This window comes from Penicillium manginii, assembly GCF_028828005.1.
Source record: "Penicillium manginii strain IBT 31320 chromosome Unknown utg000008l:1.0-3226943.0:1.0-3228205.0, whole genome shotgun sequence".
Lineage (NCBI taxonomy): Eukaryota > Fungi > Ascomycota > Eurotiomycetes > Eurotiales > Aspergillaceae > Penicillium > Penicillium manginii.
The window spans coordinates 1,324,760-1,343,726 of record NW_026643109.1 but is presented as its reverse complement, the minus strand read 5'-3'; the positions used below and the strand labels follow the sequence as shown (position 1 = coordinate 1,343,726).

Genomic DNA, 18,967 nt, shown 5'->3' with positions numbered 1-18,967 from the left:
TAGGACCTCTGTGATCAGGATGCCGTTTTTCTTGTATTATAGTGATGGGCATAGCTTCATTTTCTTCATTCTCTTTGGCTTTATTACTTTCTTTCAGTGCAACAGGATACCTATTCGTCCCGAGCTCTTACAGTACAGTTGAATCAAGCCTGATTTGATTTGCTTTAGTCCACGGTATCATAATGCCCCTCTTGAAGAGATAAAATAAATGAATTCATTCCAGAATACATTCGTTGTAGTTGAGACGCGTCTCAGAAAAATGGGGATATCAAAAGTGGAGCCGCATAAATTTCCTATTCGGGCATTCGTGCCACGACACAACTGCATGCGCCAGTAACAAAACCCAAGGGGCTCCAGTCAGAAGATTGACAATAAATGAGACTACGTTCCTATCTGGCGCGCGGCGGACTTTTGTGACCCCAGGTCATGTCAAGTATAAAGAAGGGTACGATGGGCAATCATGAAAACAAAAACCACCCATCGACTCTCCCGCTCACATCATGGAGGTATGTACCGCCTTTCATCTGGAAATTCTGAGCTCTCCTGACAAAAATACAGAACCCATCTTTTGTCTTGCGCGCTGTCAAGGACGTTGTGATTGAGGACCGCCCCAGGCCTGTTCTCAAGGACCCCCATGATGTTATTGTCCACGTCGCGCAGACCGGTATCTGTGGCAGCGATGTAGGTATTATGAAAAGCATTCACAACCCGCAAGGTCAAGGTCTAATATCTCCCTTCTTTCACAGGTCCACTACTGGCAACGCGGTCGCATCGGCGACTACAAGCTCACAGGCCCTATGGTCTTGGGCCACGAATCCTCCGGCGTCGTCGTCGAGACCGGTGACAAGGTGACCGATCTCAAGCCCGGCGACCGAGTTGCTATGGAGCCCGGTGTTCCCTGTCGCCGTTGCGAATACTGCCGCAAAGGCTCCTACCACCTCTGTGGCGACATGATCTTCGCTGCCACCCCTCCCTGGGACGGAACACTGGCTAAATACTACGTCAACGCTGCCGACTTCTGCTATAAGGTTCCCGATTCGATGACATTGGAGGAAGCCGCCATGGTTGAGCCTGTATCTGTTGCTGCAGCTATTGCCAAAACTGCTGATCTGCGTGCGCACCAGACAGTGCTTGTTCTTGGCTGTGGTCCTATTGGCGTTCTGTGCCAGGCAGTTGCTAAGGCCTATGGCGCGAAGACTGTTGCTGGCGTTGATGTTGTTCCGTCTCGTTTGGAGGTGGCTAAGTCCTACGGCACCGACCATGTATACACCCCTGCTCGCGCAGAACCAGGTGCTGACCCTATGGAGCATGCTGAGAAGGTTGCGCTCCAGATGAATAAGGAGCTTGGTCTTGGAGATGGTGCCGATGTCGTTCTTGAGTGTTCTGGAGCTGAGGCATGCGTCCAACTCGGCATATACGCAGCTAAGCGTGGAGCTACCTTTGTGCAGGCTGGTATGGGCAAGGAGATTATCAATTTCCCTATTACTGCTGTCTGTACTCGTGGTTTGATCATCAAGGGATCTATCCGCTACTTGGCCGGTTGTTATCCTGCCGCCATTGACTTGATTGCCAAGGGTCAGATCGATGTCAAGCGATTAATCACCAATCGTTACAAATTTGAGGAGTCGGAGCAGGCATTCGAGCTTGTGAAGTCTGCGCGCCAGGATGTTTTTAAGGTTATGATCGCCGGTGTTGGTTACTAAATACTTGGATGCTGATGAATGGATGATTGATGAAGATGAAAATAAATGTGAAGAGTTAGAAATTTGTTACTAGTAGTATCTTTGTATGGATATAAACCGAAGTATTGAAACTATTTCCTCGGTCAAAGACAGTGCGGGAAGGCAACAGCAGCAATCGGTCACTGTGCCTTCCCTTCACCTCTTTACTTCTTCATCTCCCTCTTCACTTTTCCAATGTTCCCCTCTTAACGCAATCATGAAACTTCGATCGAGGGTGGTAGGTCCGACCTCTCCACTGGGATCCAACTTTCCGGGTCCTGGGTCGATATCGACGCACCCATTCCCGTCACGCCAATCGAAGACGTGCACCAGATCAGTGTGGATAACACTAGTACAGACGATTTTATCTCGCCTGAGAACAATACCTGCGATGTCGCTCGCCAGCAAGATTGTCAGACCACCAACCCTCGGCTTCCTATGTCGCAAGTGGAGATGGCGGTGGCTATGCAGCAATTTCCAGACAATCGCTATCACAAGCTTGAGAAGGAGCTCGATATTATGACCATGAAGTGTGACGCCCTTCAAGCGGAATTGACCACGCTCCGAAATGTATTGCCGGATCCTCCAATGTTCTCCGACGGCATAGAGCCAATTATTCAAGTATGGAAGTTACAGATCGAAGACAAATTGCGAAGATCTGCCGAACAACTCTCCACGCCTGAGCTCCAGATTGCCTATGTTTTTAGCCGTTGTAAAGGCCCAGCTGCTAGGCTCATGGCTTATCGCATGCAGCCCAGTAATATTCTTCCCTACAAAGACGTCGATGATATTATGATCCATCTTGTGACATCTTTTGAGCATGCGCGATGTTACCCTTTGCAGGATTCACGAAGAAAAATGCAGAGCATGGTGCATGAATGCGATATCTACGACAACTAGGGATGGGAGAGAGTGTGTGGGTATGTGTGTGAGTGAGGCTCGGAAGGCGATATGTTACTACCTGGGGTGGTTCCTGAGCCCTACATCCCAGCACTACTGAAGCTTCACATAGAAGATTCTCAGTGTTTCTTCTTAGCCTCCAGGGCTTGCTGAGGAGACTAACATTCATGAGAAAAATCGCCAAAAAAACGAATGACAACAGTCTGTTTTCAATCATTTAGTCTTGTTTGTTTGAAATGATATCTTCCTTGAATATCGTCGTTCAGTAATTTTCCTATCAATATCGACTCCTAGCCTTTTTCCAGTCCAAATCCCATTACACAATTAATACTTGGAAGCCGTGGAGGATTGTGGTGTTGGGATTGGGGGGGCGAAGACTTAAGCTTTCGCTGGGTGGTGACAGTGAAGCTTGTGACGACCCTGTCAGCGAGGGTGGCCAACTAGGTGGCATATCACTTCGGATTTGATCTGGCTGGACCAAAGTCAGTGAGTTGGGACGTTGTGACGATGCTCGAAAATGTGTCCAGGCAGTAATGGTAGTCTCTGTTGCCGCATTCACAGCGTCGTCTGATAGTGAAATTGAGTTAGTCGATACAACCGCTTGACTAATAGCCTCCTCTGTTTCATTCGCGCTCGAGGTGGCAGTGTGGGAAATAGAAATAATGATCCTCCCATGTATCGTTTTTTGATAATTATCATCAACTTCGAAAAGATCATCGAGGGCGAAATCCGTTTCTTGCGGCGAGATCAGATACTTGCTCAAGTTCGCGCAGGGTCGCTTGAAGTAAGGAACCTTGTGCATCGGTGTGAGTCGAGCTCCCTCCGGGGTGAGATCGATGACGAGATCCTTCCAGTCGGTACAGAAGCCAGTGAAGCGTCCTCTCTTCCGAGCTCCATTCATGATACCTTGTTCTGCTGGGTTTATATGCTTCGTCAGCGACACTTCAAAGGTCCCAGGCTGTAGGGCCCGAGGTTTGAGCTTCTTCAAGCCTTGCTGCCAGAAGCCAACCTGTCCGATGCGCCAATTTCTCCCCGCAAAGAATGATGGTGGCTCGCATTAGGCTTACGCCCCCTCTTCTCGCAGTATATGCAGTGTAACGAGACGATCTTCCCTCTGCTTCATGGGTCGCCTGAAGTATGCTTTCAAGTTGTCACTTCGTTCACTGTTGTACCACTCGAGCATCTAGTTACTCGCAGCATTTCTCCTATCGCGGCGCACTTTATGCAGATAATGTTCTCTTCGTGTCGTGAATACCAGACCATTCATGAATTGATAGTTGTGTTGACTAATGCTTACTGGGATCTGCACTGCCAAGGCGTGGGCGTCGACCTAGCATCACATACAACCATGCTGCAGATCAATTTCGGCTATCGGGTCGCCACGAAAACATCCAGGTACTTCAGGTGTGTTTACTTGCAGTTTCTTGTTTGAAGCTCTTGGCAGGTGGATCAAACGCTCGATATTGCCCATTGGAGAATCAGGCCTCCCAACTTCCCCAGCAATCAATCTGACTGCCCAGTCTTGCCAAGATGATCTTCTTCTCTGTAACCAAGTTGGTAGAACGATGCTATCAATACTAGGCTCACAGCGCGAGACTCAAGTGTATAAATATCTCTTGATTGTAATCCCAAATCTCAATTCTTCATCAGCAATCTTCTCTGAATATCATCCTTCACTTCTGTGATTTCCATTACAGCAATCTAGTATGTACTGCGGCTTCTCTTCACGAAGTCTCTACTAACTCCCCCAGTCTACCAATATGAAGTACATGTTCCTTATCGCCTCTTTCCTCGGCCTCGCTCTGGCTGCTGGCAACTGCCCTGATTTCCCCAGGTGTCATTGCCCTGGAGATCTCTGCAGAATTGGCAGTGGAAGACCGGGCGACGGCGTTTGCTGTGAAGGCAAGAAATGCACCAAGCAATCTGGAAGCGAGAATTGGGTATGCCCTCTTTGAGAATCCTTTTGAGTGATAATACTGACATGTCAATTGTAGTACTGCAAATAAGGGGTCTTCTTGAGCCACTGGACAGTGTTATCTTTCCACTGCAATGGGAATTAGAGAACACACTACGAGTATATATACGGGCACATTGAAAATTGGACCCGGCAGTGGTAGAATAAATACGCTCATTTCTATATTCTTGAATCTGATGTCCATTTCGATGATGTAGCATGGGTCAGGCAATCATAGTATCTCTCATAACGCTGTAGTCCTTCAATATCACCCTAGGGGGAGGAGAAATATAGGCAAGCTTAATCCTGATAGACGATATATGTTCAGAAGCAAGGTTACCTCGAAGATAAGATGGAAAATCTGTTAGAGGCCTTGGACGGGTGTTCAACGCCGCCTTCCTTCCGGTCATCTACTTCTTCTACCCAGAGACAGGTAATTTGATATTATCGAAATATCCACAGGTAGAATACAGGCTAATATGAGCTCCCATTTAGCAAACCGCAACCTTGAAGATATTGACGTTTATTACCGCAGTGACCCAGGCCTCATTGTGATCAAGGGCCCCGATGCTATTTGCGTCAAACGACCTATGAAGTACATTTTACACGAGCAAGAAGAAGTCTAAAAGAATGCCGGAGCAGGCGGTCCAAACTTGGATAAAGGGGAAACTGAGCACCATGAATAGTTGTGCATTGATCTTCAAGTTCTACACACGTCGTACTATTGTTATTTTTATTTCTGTCGATGGCCAAAGAGTCCTATTCTATACCAAGCTCAAAGCATCGCTCACTGGTACAACGTATTGCTCCCAGTCGTTTAAATCCATGGTAGACGCTCGTACGGTTTCCGGAGACTTTGATACGCTAAAGTCTCGAGAGTTCCAAACCTGTTCAATAACCACGCGCGTCCGATGAACACTCGAGACACTGCTCATGGCCATTGTTTCGAGTAATTCCAATACAAGCCTTCTCCCATTAGTCACATATCCATCTTGTGGGTTGGGAAAAAGTTCAATGTCAAGCGGATCCAGCTCTACAGCAGCAACGAAAAGAGGCCAAATAAGTTGGCAGACTGCTTCCAGGGCTACTAGCTCTTGAATCTCCATTATTATCTTCCTGACCAAAGTCTTGATCTCCGTGTCTGACGGCCGCCCGCCATACAACGCGCATTTCAGAAAGACCATACAAGTGAGTCTCTTCACTTCGGCAATTCTAGGAATCGTCTGGTCACTTTCATTGGTACGGGGCTTTTGTTCAAGCTTTTGGAGCCTGTCTTTCAACGTGGCAGCTCTAGTCTCAAATATAATCTGGTCATCACTCAAGAACATAGACCGTCGTGACCGACTAAGATCCATAACCGAGAACAATATCGAGACAAGCGCAGGACTGCACCCCATCCAGGGATTAATTGTTGTATCCGTTTCGTCCCAGTATCGTGGCCCGAAAAGGTCTGCTTTCGCGCAAGCAGTCCGCCCCATAACGTCTTGGAAAGCAAAGAAAAGCTCCACAAACGAGGATACTTCGTCTTGCCGCGGGTCTGCATTTCCGCTAGCCAAGATCTGCTGTCGTCTTCGAAGTCGAATGATATCTTTCGCTCCTTGCAGATGAACGATCCATTGACTATTGCAGTAATCCACGATATCGAAAAGACATAGAAACATCACAATTACCAAGATTTCAGGGTCCGATTCCAATACAGCGCCCCCGTCAGAACTGATTCGTTTCCGGAACTCTCTGAGAACTCGTGACTTTAATTGCAGACTGATATTGGTATATTGGGGGTCGTATTGGGCCCAGTGGCAGGCGGCCAGCGCCTGGATTGCGCGTAGAACTGTGGGCGTCGCTGAGACGCAATAAGGAAGTATAACCGATGCAAATGGCGATTGCGAAAGAGGGCTATGTACTGTACGAGGGCATATGTGATTGATATAGTAGTCGAACAATGATCGGTTTCCAATCTCATCCAGTGATGGAAAGATCGATAGAGATGATGGGAGGGTCTGCTCAGACAGACACGAAGGAGAAATTGGGCTCGAGGGTGATAGAATTTTCCCACGAGGCTCTTGCTCGCCAATTGCCAATTTGACATCAAAGGCCGGTAAAAGCTCTCGCTGGGTATGGCCTTGCTCTTCATCATAAATTCGGCGGATTAAGGACATATCGCTATTGAGAAATGTCCAGGGTTGAATAGTCGGAGTCGCAAGCCATGTCGCCTCCTCCTGGGAGGTTGGACCTGACTCTGTCGAGCGCGTTGGAGTCTGTCGATTTTTGGGTGCATTTTTGCCCCAGAGTCCAGTCCTGCCAAAGGCGATACCACGATCACGGTAAGTTGACTCCCATTTGAGTTGAAAGTTACTCGAACACTGCAGGTCTTTCTGCCAGCATCGGGTGCAAATTGGCTTGTTCTCGTCGCATTTGACCTTGCTCCGGCGGCAATTTGTGCATCCATGTTGGGAACGGGGAGATATCTTGCGGTCGCTTTTTCTTTGTTGGTGTTCCATACTTGTCTACTCCGCATATATGGCCATCGGGCGTGGTTGGTGTTTCATTAAACCTCATTCCCAGGCCTGCCCCTGGTCAATATGGTGCTTTGCGCTTCCCCAATCTGGAAGATTTCCCGAATCATTCGATTGTTGAAGAGCGGAAGTGTCCTGTCTCAGGCTCTCTGATTGGACGAGAGTGGAACAGAGGGAAATGATGACATACCAGTCATGCATTTGGTACAAGCATTCAATAGAGAAGAAACATTCAAAGTGGATGGTTGAATCTGACTTGGGCTGGTCGGTAGAACCCGCCCTGTCAAGACTGATGTCAGCAATCAGAAGTGTGGCAGGTCGAGGCGATGGCAAAGTTCAAAGTGGGGGCAAAAATACAGGTTATGATTGGCTTAAACCCATACATTCGTTAATCCCCCGTGGTGAATTGGGCTTCAAATGTTTCTGGGGAGAGCGGAAATGTTAACCCGATTTGAAATTGAGCGCTCTGATTATATTCAAGAAGCGTCAAGATTTACAGTCATATGTGCTTAATTATTTGACCATAAATACCCTGGCTTACCCCCTCTCCATTACCATCGATAACCTTTTTGCGCGATCACTCATCTACCCATCGTAGTACATCAAACATCCCAGTTTCATTCAACCTCAGATCGCCGTCTCGTTGTATCATGGCTTATAATCTTCGATGGGGCATCCTTGGTATGTCCGAAAATCCTGTCAAAACTACCATCATTGAATTACTTGTACTATTACTGACTCCCAGTTTGATCTTCTGTAGCCACCGGTGGGATTGCAGAAAGTGAGACAGATCTACTCAACCCAAACATCTCAGAAAAAGTAAAACTAATATTGTTGCATTTAGCCTTTGTGAAAGATCTGCTACTGGACCCGACAAAGCGAGGAGTCACAGACGTCGCCCATACAGTAGTCGCTGTAGCCTCATCTTCATCCAAGTCGTCAGCAGATTCATTCGTCGAAAGACTCCAGATTCCCGCACCATGCGCAACATACGGATCTTACAAAGAAGCCGTTAATGACAACAACGTGCAAGCAATCTACGTGGCCAGCCCACACTCCCACCACTTCCAGCACGCAATGCTAGCCCTCGAAGCCGGGAAACACGTTCTCTGCGAAAAAGCCTTCACCGTCAACGCAGCCCAGGCCAAGATCCTCTGCGAAACCGCCAAGCAGAAGGGCCTGTTTCTCATGGAAGCCGTATGGACCCGGTACTTCCCGCTGAGCATCCAAGTGCGACAACTGGTGCAGTCCGGGGCTATTGGCGAGGTGCTGCGTGTAATCTCGGACCTGAGTATCGGGGGCGAGCCCGAAACTGCCTGGGACTCGAGCCATCGCATGATTAACAAGGACCTAGCTGGCGGTGCCTTGCTTGACTGTAAGTGTGATTTGATTTCCCTCACAATTCGTGGGGCCCAACAGTATTAGTTTATCGTTGGCTAAACTTTCACAGTGGGTGTATACGCTCTAACATGGGTATTCCAAATCCTTTACCACACCTTACCGCGCTCTCAGCGCAGAGAGCCATCCCAGATCTTGTCGAGTATGTCCAAGTATCCTCAAACCGGAGCAGACGAGTCAACAACCATGCTCATAACATTTCCCACTACAACGCCATCGGCCCTTTCCAACCGAACCTCGGAAGCTGTGGCGATGACGGCCTTCCGCGTGGCCACAGACCCGGATAATCGTGGCTCTGCCGGTCCCTCTATCCAGATACAGGGGACCAAGGGCCACATTCTGATCTTCGGACCTGCGTACGGTCCAGAGCGATACCGCGTTGTACCGAGTAGTGGGTCGGGAGACCTGACAACCATCCAGGATGTCCATATGCCTATCCCTGGCGGTGCGCGCGGTATGTTTTGGGAGGCTGATGAAGTCGCTCGTTGTTTGCGTGATGGGAAGCTTGAGAGTGATACCCTTCCTTGGGAGGAGAGTATTGCGATTATGAAGGTTATGGATCAGGTTCGGGAACAAGGGGGGCTGGTTTATCCGGAGAATATTGAGTCGACAGTTTACCCGTTAGATCTATGATGTGGGGATAAACCTTGGAATCCTTGAAAAGACTCGGATTACTGTGATTGACAGGCTTCAAAACTTAAGTCTTGGAGGATTTGGATTCAGTTGGAACCTCCGCAGCGCTGTACTCTCGAGGTCGGAGCTTTTCAAGGTTCCAAAGAAGGGCAGAAGGGCACCTGGAGGGGGGATATTATTTCCTACGATATATTGGTATCATCATAGAGCCTCCGAATATATATTCCGGGCGGGGCCTCCAGGGCTGCCCAGGGCACGCTTGAATCCGACTCAATCCATCATCTCCAAGCTGCCAGTGGCCATCAGTACCTAGATAGTTATGGATAGATCCAATATAGTATGTATTTCAAAATGATCGAACGGGGCACCAACCTAGAATCCGTACCCCAAGGCTGAACCCGCAATTCCGCGCCATTGAGAACAGTTTTCCTAAAATCACCCAGTTTAAATTCATTCCCACCACCTTCTCCAGACCGAGTCCGAAGTTTGAATTTTCCTGATATAATGTGGCACCCAACTAGTAATAAAGACCCAAAGAATCACTATCCCCAAATGCAGAAGCCATGATAAGTTTTCAGGTACCGCCCCCGCAGCAATTGATCATTTTGTGTACTCCCCTCATTAATCTAAAGACGCAGCATTTCTTCAACAAGCAAGTCTCCGTGGCGCAATTGGCTAGCGCGTTCGACTGTTAATCGAGAGGTTGGAAGTTCGAGCCTTCCCGGGGACGCTTACTTTTTGTTTTTGTCCATTCAACTTGGGCGGATGGATGTGTGGGTGTGGAGTTTGGGGGTAGGTTTTTTTGGTGGGCGGTGTAAATGGAGCTTTTGAATATGCTTGGATATTGGGAGCGGGTACAGATACACACAACTCTGGACTCAACGGCTGCGCAAAATGGATTCTCGATAGCACCACCATGCTACATGATGTATAACGTGGAATGCTTGGCAGAGCCCCATGAATTGTCATATCCAGATATTACCATACTCGCACGCGAATTCTAATTTTGCTGTTATCTGGATACCTGTCTTGATCATTAACCCTGATATAATCATTGTGCCTCCTGGCTGTCTCTGGATTGCGAGGAAAGCAAGTACTACTACTTCCGATAGGATCAGATGCCTTGCTACATACCTACTAAGTAAATGGAACCACAGAAGCTGTTTTAAATAAACAAGATAATGTATTCAAAAGAAGTGATCGCCAAGAATAAACGAAAATAGAAGCACCAAGAAAAGATATTTTAGGAAAGAAACGCATTATATCTCACATCTACAACCAGAAAACAAACAGAAAACAAAGAGAAAACTTGAACCCATAGCCAATCTTACAACTCGAATCTCCGCCAAGCAAAAACCCCTCTACCCCTACAAATCCGTAACCAAAGGCGTCGTAACCGGCACCGCACTCGAAGGACAAACACAAGCAGTAACAGACGTAACCGGCGGCACGGTACAATGAGGACTATCCGTCCAAGCGACACTAGAAGAAGAAACAGGACTATGACCGTGCCCCTTCTTCTCCGCCTTAACAAGCACAGGAATAACGGCACCGGTACTAAGACTAAAAGTACGATGACCCAACACCCTCAAAATAGAAGAAATCTCCCCGGAATGCGCCGTGACCGAAACAAACTCCTCATCCTTCTCACTCGCCCCGGTGAAAAAGACCTCGTTCAGCGCTGTCGTGCTGCGTACGTCTTGCGCAGCGCTCGTTTCACCCGTCACGCCGTTCCAGAGCTCGTCGTCTTCTGTGAAGCCGGCCTCAATCGCCCACTTGGGGAATAGGTTGTGGATGTAGCTTCGGGTGGAGCGGTGGTCGCAGGTGTGAATGCTGATTCCCTCGCGGAAGAGTTCCTTGATGAGTGGGGCGAAGGGCGCGGCGTCGCGGGGTAGATCTAGGTCCGTGAAGGTGTAGTTTGCTGTTTGGAGGGTGCGGGTCAATGGGCTGACGAAGTAGTTATCCGGCGTGTGGATGTTTTGTTCGGTGATGAGCCTTTGCCAGAGGGAGTGCGCTTTCAGGGCTTGATTTATGCCGTTTGTTGTTAGGGCTGCGTCGCGCCAGGTTGTTGTGCTGTTGCCGTCTAGTTCGGCCCAGTAGCACTGGATGAAAAGTTAGGAATTGGCTCGGGGGAAGTTTGATAGGTGGGATTTGGGTGGAGGTAGGGGTTGTTCGATACTACGTTCCCCTCTTCCTCTGGTGCTCGAATCCCCACTTAGGCTGGGGAGGTTGGGGTTGATCGCGGGGAAAGAAGGGAAATGGAAATGGAGGTGGTACTTACATTCCATGCTGGCGTGCCGTAGAAAGTCTCTGCAGCGTTGTGATATCCCTCGCCGTGACGACCGAGGAAAAGGACCTTGTACTCGACGTCCTTGTGTGAGTCCTGGTTGAGCTTCTGGACCTGGTGATAGAAGCGTTCCCACTGGGAGTAGTCGTGGTGTTTCTTTAAATGGCTGTCTGCGGGGTATGTGCGATTGATGAGGCCAAAATTAAAAGCAGTCTAGATAGAAAAGAGAATGAGAGGTTAGATGTGATCAAATGAAATCAAGGTGCAAATAATTAAGCCCGTAGATCAAAGCTGAAAATATGGACTGCTAATTGGAGAAGGTCATACATAGTCAAAGGTCGACGCATCAGTCGAGGTCTCATCTTGCAGAAAGTAGCCTGTCTCAGTTGAGTACTCCACGGTGTAGGCAGTCACTGAAGAAGCCAGACCCAATAGGGCCGGGGTAAGTGTTGAGAACTTCATTTGGCTAGGAAGTATACACTGAGGCTTCGCCTAAACGGTAGCGATGATATTGATGGTTACCGAAGGGATGAATGGAGGATGCGAGCAGGAGAAGAAGTTTTGAGTTTAGGGATCGGCATCGAGTCTTTATAGGTAAAGAAAACAGTGGCTGTTAGTACCTAGATATGCACGTTTTATTCTTTAGACCAGAGTAAATAGACGAGCATGATGGATGACGAAAAGCCCCGCAGTGGAGTCGGCAAAGTTCAGACGCGGCAGTCCTATCGAGCAGAACACGTGCTCACCACAGGTCGGCTGGATGAATTTCGGAGATTACTCTGACCTTTGTAGGTACCTACTAGTCACTAGTCACAGAGAGCATTGGTGGAAATAGAAAATATTTGGCTTCATCTTTATTTAACATCACACGCACCCCTTTTTTGGATTATCAGACAGGGGAAACAAGAAAACAAGAAAACAAGACAAAAATTTATGGACGTGACAGTATGTATCAAAGAGTTAAATGCTGATATGCAAGATCCAAATCCAGATACCGATTCCGTAAGAGCAAGAGTAACGAAGAAAAAAGAGGTTGTTTGTGAGAAGTGAAAAGTGTTGAAAAAAATGTAATCTTGAGCCGACATGTGCGAACTCAACAGAATTAAAAGGTCGTATGTATCGGACACCAAATAACAATTCCCAGGCCAAAAATCACAAATGCAAAAAAAAAATGCTCCGAATATGTAAGAACCCCGGTGGAACCACACCAAATAAACAGACAGAAGAAGAGAAACCATATGTAGGAAAGAGTGAAGGGAAAAAAGTAAAAGTGACAGTGTTTTCTCCGCGCATGGAGTGTTGGGATAAACCAAAGATCAGGGCAAAATGTCAAAGAAATAAATCAAAAGAAATAAACATTCGCAGGGGCGAGAGGATGCATGGCGGTTCGTTCGTCCCAGACAAAAAGCGTATTTATCGCGGCACATTTCTCATTCATATCCATCTAGACGAGGAAGACCCTCAGGAGGGATAGTTGGTCGGAGTCGTGTTGTTGGCAAACGTGTATGCCTTCGGCCTGTGGACCGAAGCCAGATGCGCAGAATAGCTATCATGATGTTGCTCGGCAAAGTCATGCATCCTGAACTCAGCCTGCTTCCTCTCATCCATCGAGCCTTGGTGATCGACGTCTTCAATCGAGTAGATGAGTGATGGCGATCCGGACACGGGCTCCATCCCGTATGCCTGACCAGTGTGCTCGACAGCCGCATCATACCCAATGGGGGACACGGTGGCGGAGTGTGGCACTTGTAGGCCGCTCTGGAATTCCGGCGAGGAGAGCGCGCCCGTGTCCGCCCAGCTTCGAGCCGACATGGGGACCGGATCGCAGCTGACGTACTCCGGGAAGTTCGACACCTGGGCTGGGGCAGACATCGGCGGGGCGACGTTCTGGTATGTGAAGGGAGAATAGATGTCTAGCGGGGTAGTAGGAGGGGATGCGATATTGACTTGCATCGGCTGAGAGGTCGGGAAGAATTGAGTGGTGGAATGAGCCGACATGCAGTAGTTGCTCTCAGTCGGCGAGGCCGGCATGAAGTGCTGGAAGTCTTGAGGTGTCAAGGGGGGTTGGCGGAGCCAGGTTTGAGGATGAGACGGATGGCCGCAACATCTCGGCCTTGCTGGACTTCATGGAACCGGACTCGGCGAAAGTGAAATTCAACGGGGAGCGCTGAGCCGCAGAGGCCTTCCGCACACCGGCATACCGGGTGTTGAGGTTCTGGGCCGACTTGGAGTGTCTCATCGAGTTTCCAGCACCGGAGCTCGGCATCCGGCTGGTAGGCGATAGGGGAAGACATGGACGTCGACGCAGCCAACGAACGTGTGTTGGAAGTGCCAATTGCAGCAGGGCGGGGGCGTTTACGTCTCGCAGCAAGATCGAGTTCTTTCCCGGACTTCTCCCAAGATGATCCACCGGCTCGGTTCAATGCTGGCATACCCGACTCGGACGTACAGATCCCAATACCGTTCAGGGTAGTGGACAAGGCATCGGACGAATCCCGCCGAGAGACGGAGATATCGGGTGCCTGCATTGGGTACTGCATGTTGTAGCCCATGCCGGCATCGGCTCCTATGTTTTGAGGGGACATGTGCTCCTTGTGGGCCTCTGTCCACTCCGCGGTCTGGTATTGGGTTCCCGAGTAGGCGTTTCCATTTTGCTGTACAGAGTGCGAAGAGGTGGGCACCTCAGGAATGGACTGGTTGGCGGGGTGGAATGAGGATGTCTCGGCCTGAGGATGAGATGACCCCCAGGAAGCTTCGTCCTTGACACCGGCCCAGTCAGAATAGCCTGAGTTGTAGGTTGGTTGCCTCTTGCCCTCGCGTGACTGGGGGGCAGTGGCTGGCGGGGCCATGGAGGTAGGCGAAATTGGCTCTTCCTCTGGCACGGAATCCGGCTTGCGGGAGCCTTTGCGGGAGAAACGGGGACGCGCCGCACAGGCAGCATTGAGGGCCCGCTGTAGGGATGCGAAGGTCGCCTCGCGTGCCGACTCGCTTTTCGTCTTGTGGTGCTTCCCCTTGGCCGGCGAATCGGATTGTGTGGTGTTCTCGGGGGTAGGGGTAGGGGTGGCGGAGGATTGTTTTGGGGTAGGGGGCTGCTCAGACTCTTCCTTCGGGGCGGAGGAAGACTGTCGCGACTCAGACAGATGTTGATCCAATGTCTCGGACTTGCGGCGTGCGGCCTCCTCGGCCTCGGTCTTGGCCTTTTGCATCTTCTCAAATTCCTCCTGGCGCTTCTGCTGCTTGGCCTTGGCGCGTCGATTTTGGAACCAGTTCTATGATGGGATGATTAGCACGAATTCTTGACGGGGAGGGAATGGTGGACCGCAGGGATGACGTACAGCCACGCGTGGCAGGCTCAGATTTGTTTGAGCAGCCAATTGACGCTTCACATTGCTGCTGGGCTTGGGGTGAGCCTGAAATTGAGCCTCGAGGGTCTCGACCTGCTCCTTGGTCAAACGCGGGCGTGACAGGTTCTCTGTGTATTCGTCATAGTCCATGATGGGCTGGTGATAGTAATCAATCATCTCCATAGGCGGATGAGGGTAGAGATAGCCATCGATGGGATGCATCATAGGCGGGGGCATCATGGAAGGGTCGTAGGCCATGTTGTGGTCCATTGGGAGACCCGAGTGGGCGGGATAGTTCCATGAGGGGTGGATGTAACTCATGGCGGCGGGAAGAAGTGGTGGATGGATAGAAAGGGAGTGTAGAGGTGGGAGAGGAAGGGAGATCGCTTTAGAAGGAGTGGGCAGCGAGGAGGAAGGGAGGCTATATCAAAGAGAAAGAGACATGCGGTGTTGACGAGGGTGGTGGTGGTGGTGTAGTGGTAGTGGTGTAATGGTAGTGATTGTGATTATATGAGGCGATGAATAGTGGAATAGTCGAAGAAAGTGGAAAATCAAACAGGAACAGCAGTATAGGAAACCCGGTAGTTAAGGAAAGACGGGGGTAGATCAGATCGAATCAAAAAGGAGTGTATGGCGCAAAAAAAGAAAATAAAAAAAGAAAGTGAATTATCGCGAGATGAAAGAGGAAGAGAGAAAGACGGGGGGAGAGAATGGGGTGTGCCTGGGAGATGCTGCGGTCGAGGTCCAGGGGTACTGTATGGTACAGGTACAGAGTATGGTACAGGTACAGATGCTGGTACTGCTGTCCTCGGAGATGTGAGATCTGATCGTCTCCCCTTCTGGTTAGGCTACACAGACGTCCATCCCCACTCGGGGCCCGTGGAGTGCGCTACCGCCCGCGCGGTTCTAGGGGGTGGCGTTGAGTAGAGTGCATACAAGTGTACGGAGTATACCTCCGGTGTGCGGTGGACAGAGTTGAACTGAGGAAATAGCAGTACAGGATAAAGAGCCAAACTACTCTGAATTCTCAGCTGAACGATTGGGATCTGGACTGCCCGCACGCATTCCATTCCGATCTCGCCGGAGCACATGGGGATGCCAATCAACGCTAGATCCAACCGCTGTTTGAGAATGTTGGTCCACAGCCCCAGTTTCTGACGGAGATACACACAAAGTATACGGAGTACACCGTACAGAGTACACACATTCACCAGGATATAATATTCGTATACAGTATACAAGAGTAGGGTAATCAGGGTACACCATACTCCCTACACAGTGAACACGATATACTCTTGTCAACAAGCGATCCATGGTTGAGGTACCCAAGATATGGTACCCGGGTACCTTAAGGTACAGTTCCCGTGTATTGTATCATGGTAATATTACAGTCACACTGGTTCCCCTGCCAGTTCCTGCATTAGCGTCAGTCAGATGGGACCCTCTCGAGTCCATATCTCATCTCACTTGAAGAGTTTCGGGTCTCCAGACTCAGTGGGTCGTGGATCATTTTTGGTGTTTCTTTTTCCTTTCCTTTTCTTTCCTTTCCAGTATGCCCCAGTTGGTTCAAACTCAACTAGGTCTGACCTTACAACACGAGTCAGTCTATGTAATCCAACCTTGTATGGACCAGAGTTCAACCCAGGGCCTCGAGCCACAGCCTGCACGCCTGCACGCCTGCACTGCGGTACGTCGTCACGGTGATTGGGCCTGCATGGTTCACGCCCATTGGATGCAAAGACGCCCTTCTCCCGCCGAGTACGAGCTCCCCCTTTCGAAACATTAAAACAGCCTGCCACAATTCCGACTGACTGGGTCTGACGAGATCGGATGCGCTCCCCGGCTCGACGATGATGGCCGATCGCCATGCGGAGGATCGATGATGTCGACCCGAACGCACTATTGAGACCTGAAGCAACCTGTCTGTCAACTATCTGTCAGCGTGCCCACCCTACACCATCACCCTGCGAATTCCAGCCTTGGGAGTGGATTGGCAGCTCGCCAAGCCGAGCTAAACATCAATAGTTGCTGATCTCTCCAGAGGATCTACGGGCTTTGTTTGGCGTTTTTTTTTCCATTTCGTTTTTACCCTTCCTTTTTTAACCCATTTGTGCTTTTTTCCCCTGATCTCCCTCCCTTCCGGCCGGCTCCTTTCTCCTCAGTGACACTCACTCGATTTTCCCAGGATCCATTGTTTGATCCGCAGTGTAACACAAATCGTAACTCTGCCGGCCCAGCAGTCTGGTTGGCCCTGGTTAACTCGGCGCTAAACACCTTGGATCAAGAGGCTCCCTGCACTTCAAGTCACGAGGGGTTACGCCACAATATCTGGCTCGCCCTGCCTTGAACTGCCCTCCTTGCCCTCCTTGCCCCTCATGCAGCAGGACGCACATGCAACCCACTCGAGCTCGTCCTTCGGATTTGCGGGCCTGCGAGAAATGACCTCAAGACTGGCCTTTCCTGACCCTGCGGTGCATCCTCGGCCGAACGTCAAAACGCTCGAGCCTTTAACCACGCTGCATCATCCCACCTTTTTCTGAACGGTCGCTTGGATCTTTCTTTCATGCCGTTCCCCGGCCAGGCATATCCTTGACGTCTAATTCCACGAACTTACTTACCCTCACCGGCTTCGTGATCTGCTTCTTGACAGGAAAACGTTGCACAGCACGCCTGTTTAGAAACCTTAAAGAATGGAGTCGGCCATATTCCGCTCTGCATCATTCACAATTCGGATAAGGTTGTAAGTATGTATCACCCGATACTTTGCTTTTGGTATTTCGAGCTCCATATACTCCGTAGTCCGCATTGAACGGTTAAGATTGGGATGAGGGGAGAAGTCCCGGCCCAAAGGAACCTTTGTTCAAGGACCAACAAGCACACACACACACACACACACACACACACACACACACACACACACACAGCTCTCTACTACCCCTCTCGGTGATCCTCAGAGCGATCTGGTTGTTTTGCTACCCGAAGCACATCCGATGTACCATTAGGCTCCATTTGATCGGGTCGATGCACCACTCAGAGTCCGCCCGGGGACCTGGAGTGGGGGGGAGGGGAGCTCTCTCTCCTCCCCGGAGAAAATGGAGAAGGCCATCTTGAGAAGGATCCTATTTAGGTAAGAGTAGATCCACGTCAATCCGATGGAGTAGACAACGTGGCTACGGGGCTCCGTGCCCTCAAATCCCAGAGCTGCGAACTCTAAACAGCGCACGTCCTGAATGTACCGTCCATATTCATCATCCGTAGCAGTTCACGACCGGTAGCCGTAGAATGACAATGTCGTGATCGACTTGACTGATGATCACCGTCAGTCCTATTCTATCCTCACGTGCAGTAGGGCACCTATCAGTATTGCAAATCACATCTAACTCATCCTGTCACTTCAGTGCTAGTGGACAATCATCAACCTTGACTCTTCACTTATCACAATTCCACGCGGGATTGCAACCATGGCTCAGCAAAGCAGTCGGATCCACTGCACACATGGTCACCCGAGATGCCAGAATTTCAACTCCCTAGCTTCAGCATAGCCAAGCCTCAAAGACCAGTAGTTCCCTCGATGTCGACGGATAGTTCCAGCCAAATCGAGAATGCCCCTCCCCATCATGACCATCATCTCCATACAATGTCATGGAATCCCCCACCTGGTCGGTGCTATGGAAATCCCTGCGGATCCCATGGCGTGCATGGTCACTCCCTCGCCCCTCCCCACTATACCGTATTCCGTTCGTTGTGTGATCTCCGTCAACTCCGTCACCCAGGGAGGATCTGCACTTGACGTCCCCCTGGATTGATCTGCAACGCGCCCGCTCGGATCCCTTCGCCCCCATCCGACTATTGATTGGATCTGGCGTGAACCGTTGCGGCGGATCCTAGTATCTCAAATATCGGAGACTCTGGCTATGAATTCATGCTTTGCTCGGCAAAAGCAAGTCCCTCCCCCTCTCCCCCAAAACGCACGGTGCAGATACAGAACACCCAGGGGAAGGGAAGAAGAGGGAGAAGAAGCAGGACCAGGCCCAAGGCCCCCAAAATGATCGCCAGAAAATTCCCCGACTCTTCCGCACCGTCATGATCGACGAACAAGTGTGACGACAAGAGACTAAAAACTAATTTACGTGCCCGGCTCTGCTTTAGCCCCCCTCTCTCTCGCGGGTCTTGTGCTGTGCTGTGCTGTGTAGTTGATGGAGAATTGTCATAAC

General features: G+C 49.9%; 8 protein-coding genes across 8 annotated transcripts; 3 read left to right on the top strand and 5 right to left on the bottom strand.

Moving 5' to 3' along the window:
• Nucleotides 1–500: 500 nt before the first annotated feature.
• On the top strand, nt 501–1,703 carry N7533_011154 (NAD(P)-dependent alcohol dehydrogenase; the record flags this gene model as incomplete). Its single annotated transcript, XM_057107804.1, has 3 exons — nt 501–506; nt 559–681; nt 747–1,703. The coding sequence occupies 3 exons, from the start codon at nt 501–503 to the stop codon at nt 1,701–1,703; spliced, it is 1,086 nt and encodes a 361-aa protein (XP_056955182.1).
• Nucleotides 1,704–2,937: 1,234 nt separating this feature from the next.
• On the bottom strand, nt 2,938–3,522 carry N7533_011153 (uncharacterized protein; the record flags this gene model as incomplete). Its single annotated transcript, XM_057107803.1, has 1 exon — nt 2,938–3,522. The coding sequence occupies one exon, from the start codon at nt 3,520–3,522 to the stop codon at nt 2,938–2,940; it is 585 nt and encodes a 194-aa protein (XP_056955181.1).
• Nucleotides 3,523–5,339: 1,817 nt separating this feature from the next.
• On the bottom strand, nt 5,340–7,076 carry N7533_011152 (Zn(II)2Cys6 transcription factor; the record flags this gene model as incomplete). Its single annotated transcript, XM_057107802.1, has 1 exon — nt 5,340–7,076. One exon carries the CDS (start codon nt 7,074–7,076, stop codon nt 5,340–5,342), a length of 1,737 nt encoding a protein of 578 aa, XP_056955180.1.
• Nucleotides 7,077–7,741: 665 nt separating this feature from the next.
• Nucleotides 7,742–9,122, top strand: N7533_011151 (Gfo/Idh/MocA family protein; the record flags this gene model as incomplete). Its single annotated transcript, XM_057107801.1, has 4 exons — nt 7,742–7,772; nt 7,852–7,872; nt 7,936–8,466; nt 8,542–9,122. The coding sequence occupies 4 exons, from the start codon at nt 7,742–7,744 to the stop codon at nt 9,120–9,122; spliced, it is 1,164 nt and encodes a 387-aa protein (XP_056955179.1).
• A 1,367-nt stretch (nt 9,123–10,489) lies between these two features.
• On the bottom strand, nt 10,490–11,871 carry N7533_011150 (phosphoglycerate mutase; the record flags this gene model as incomplete). Its single annotated transcript, XM_057107800.1, has 3 exons — nt 10,490–11,224; nt 11,404–11,622; nt 11,737–11,871. The coding sequence occupies 3 exons, from the start codon at nt 11,869–11,871 to the stop codon at nt 10,490–10,492; spliced, it is 1,089 nt and encodes a 362-aa protein (XP_056955178.1).
• Nucleotides 11,872–12,870: 999 nt separating this feature from the next.
• N7533_011149 (uncharacterized protein) lies at nt 12,871–13,440 on the bottom strand (the record flags this gene model as incomplete). Its single annotated transcript, XM_057107799.1, has 1 exon — nt 12,871–13,440. One exon carries the CDS (start codon nt 13,438–13,440, stop codon nt 12,871–12,873), a length of 570 nt encoding a protein of 189 aa, XP_056955177.1.
• Nucleotides 13,441–13,463: 23 nt separating this feature from the next.
• On the bottom strand, nt 13,464–15,074 carry N7533_011148 (homeobox domain-containing protein; the record flags this gene model as incomplete). The annotated part of the gene is made up of 2 exons (XM_057107798.1): nt 13,464–14,678; nt 14,745–15,074. The coding sequence occupies 2 exons, from the start codon at nt 15,072–15,074 to the stop codon at nt 13,464–13,466; spliced, it is 1,545 nt and encodes a 514-aa protein (XP_056955176.1).
• Nucleotides 15,075–18,370: 3,296 nt separating this feature from the next.
• Nucleotides 18,371–18,559, top strand: N7533_011147 (uncharacterized protein; the record flags this gene model as incomplete). Its single annotated transcript, XM_057107797.1, has 1 exon — nt 18,371–18,559. The coding sequence occupies one exon, from the start codon at nt 18,371–18,373 to the stop codon at nt 18,557–18,559; it is 189 nt and encodes a 62-aa protein (XP_056955175.1).
• Between the last annotated feature and the right edge of the window lie 408 nt (nt 18,560–18,967).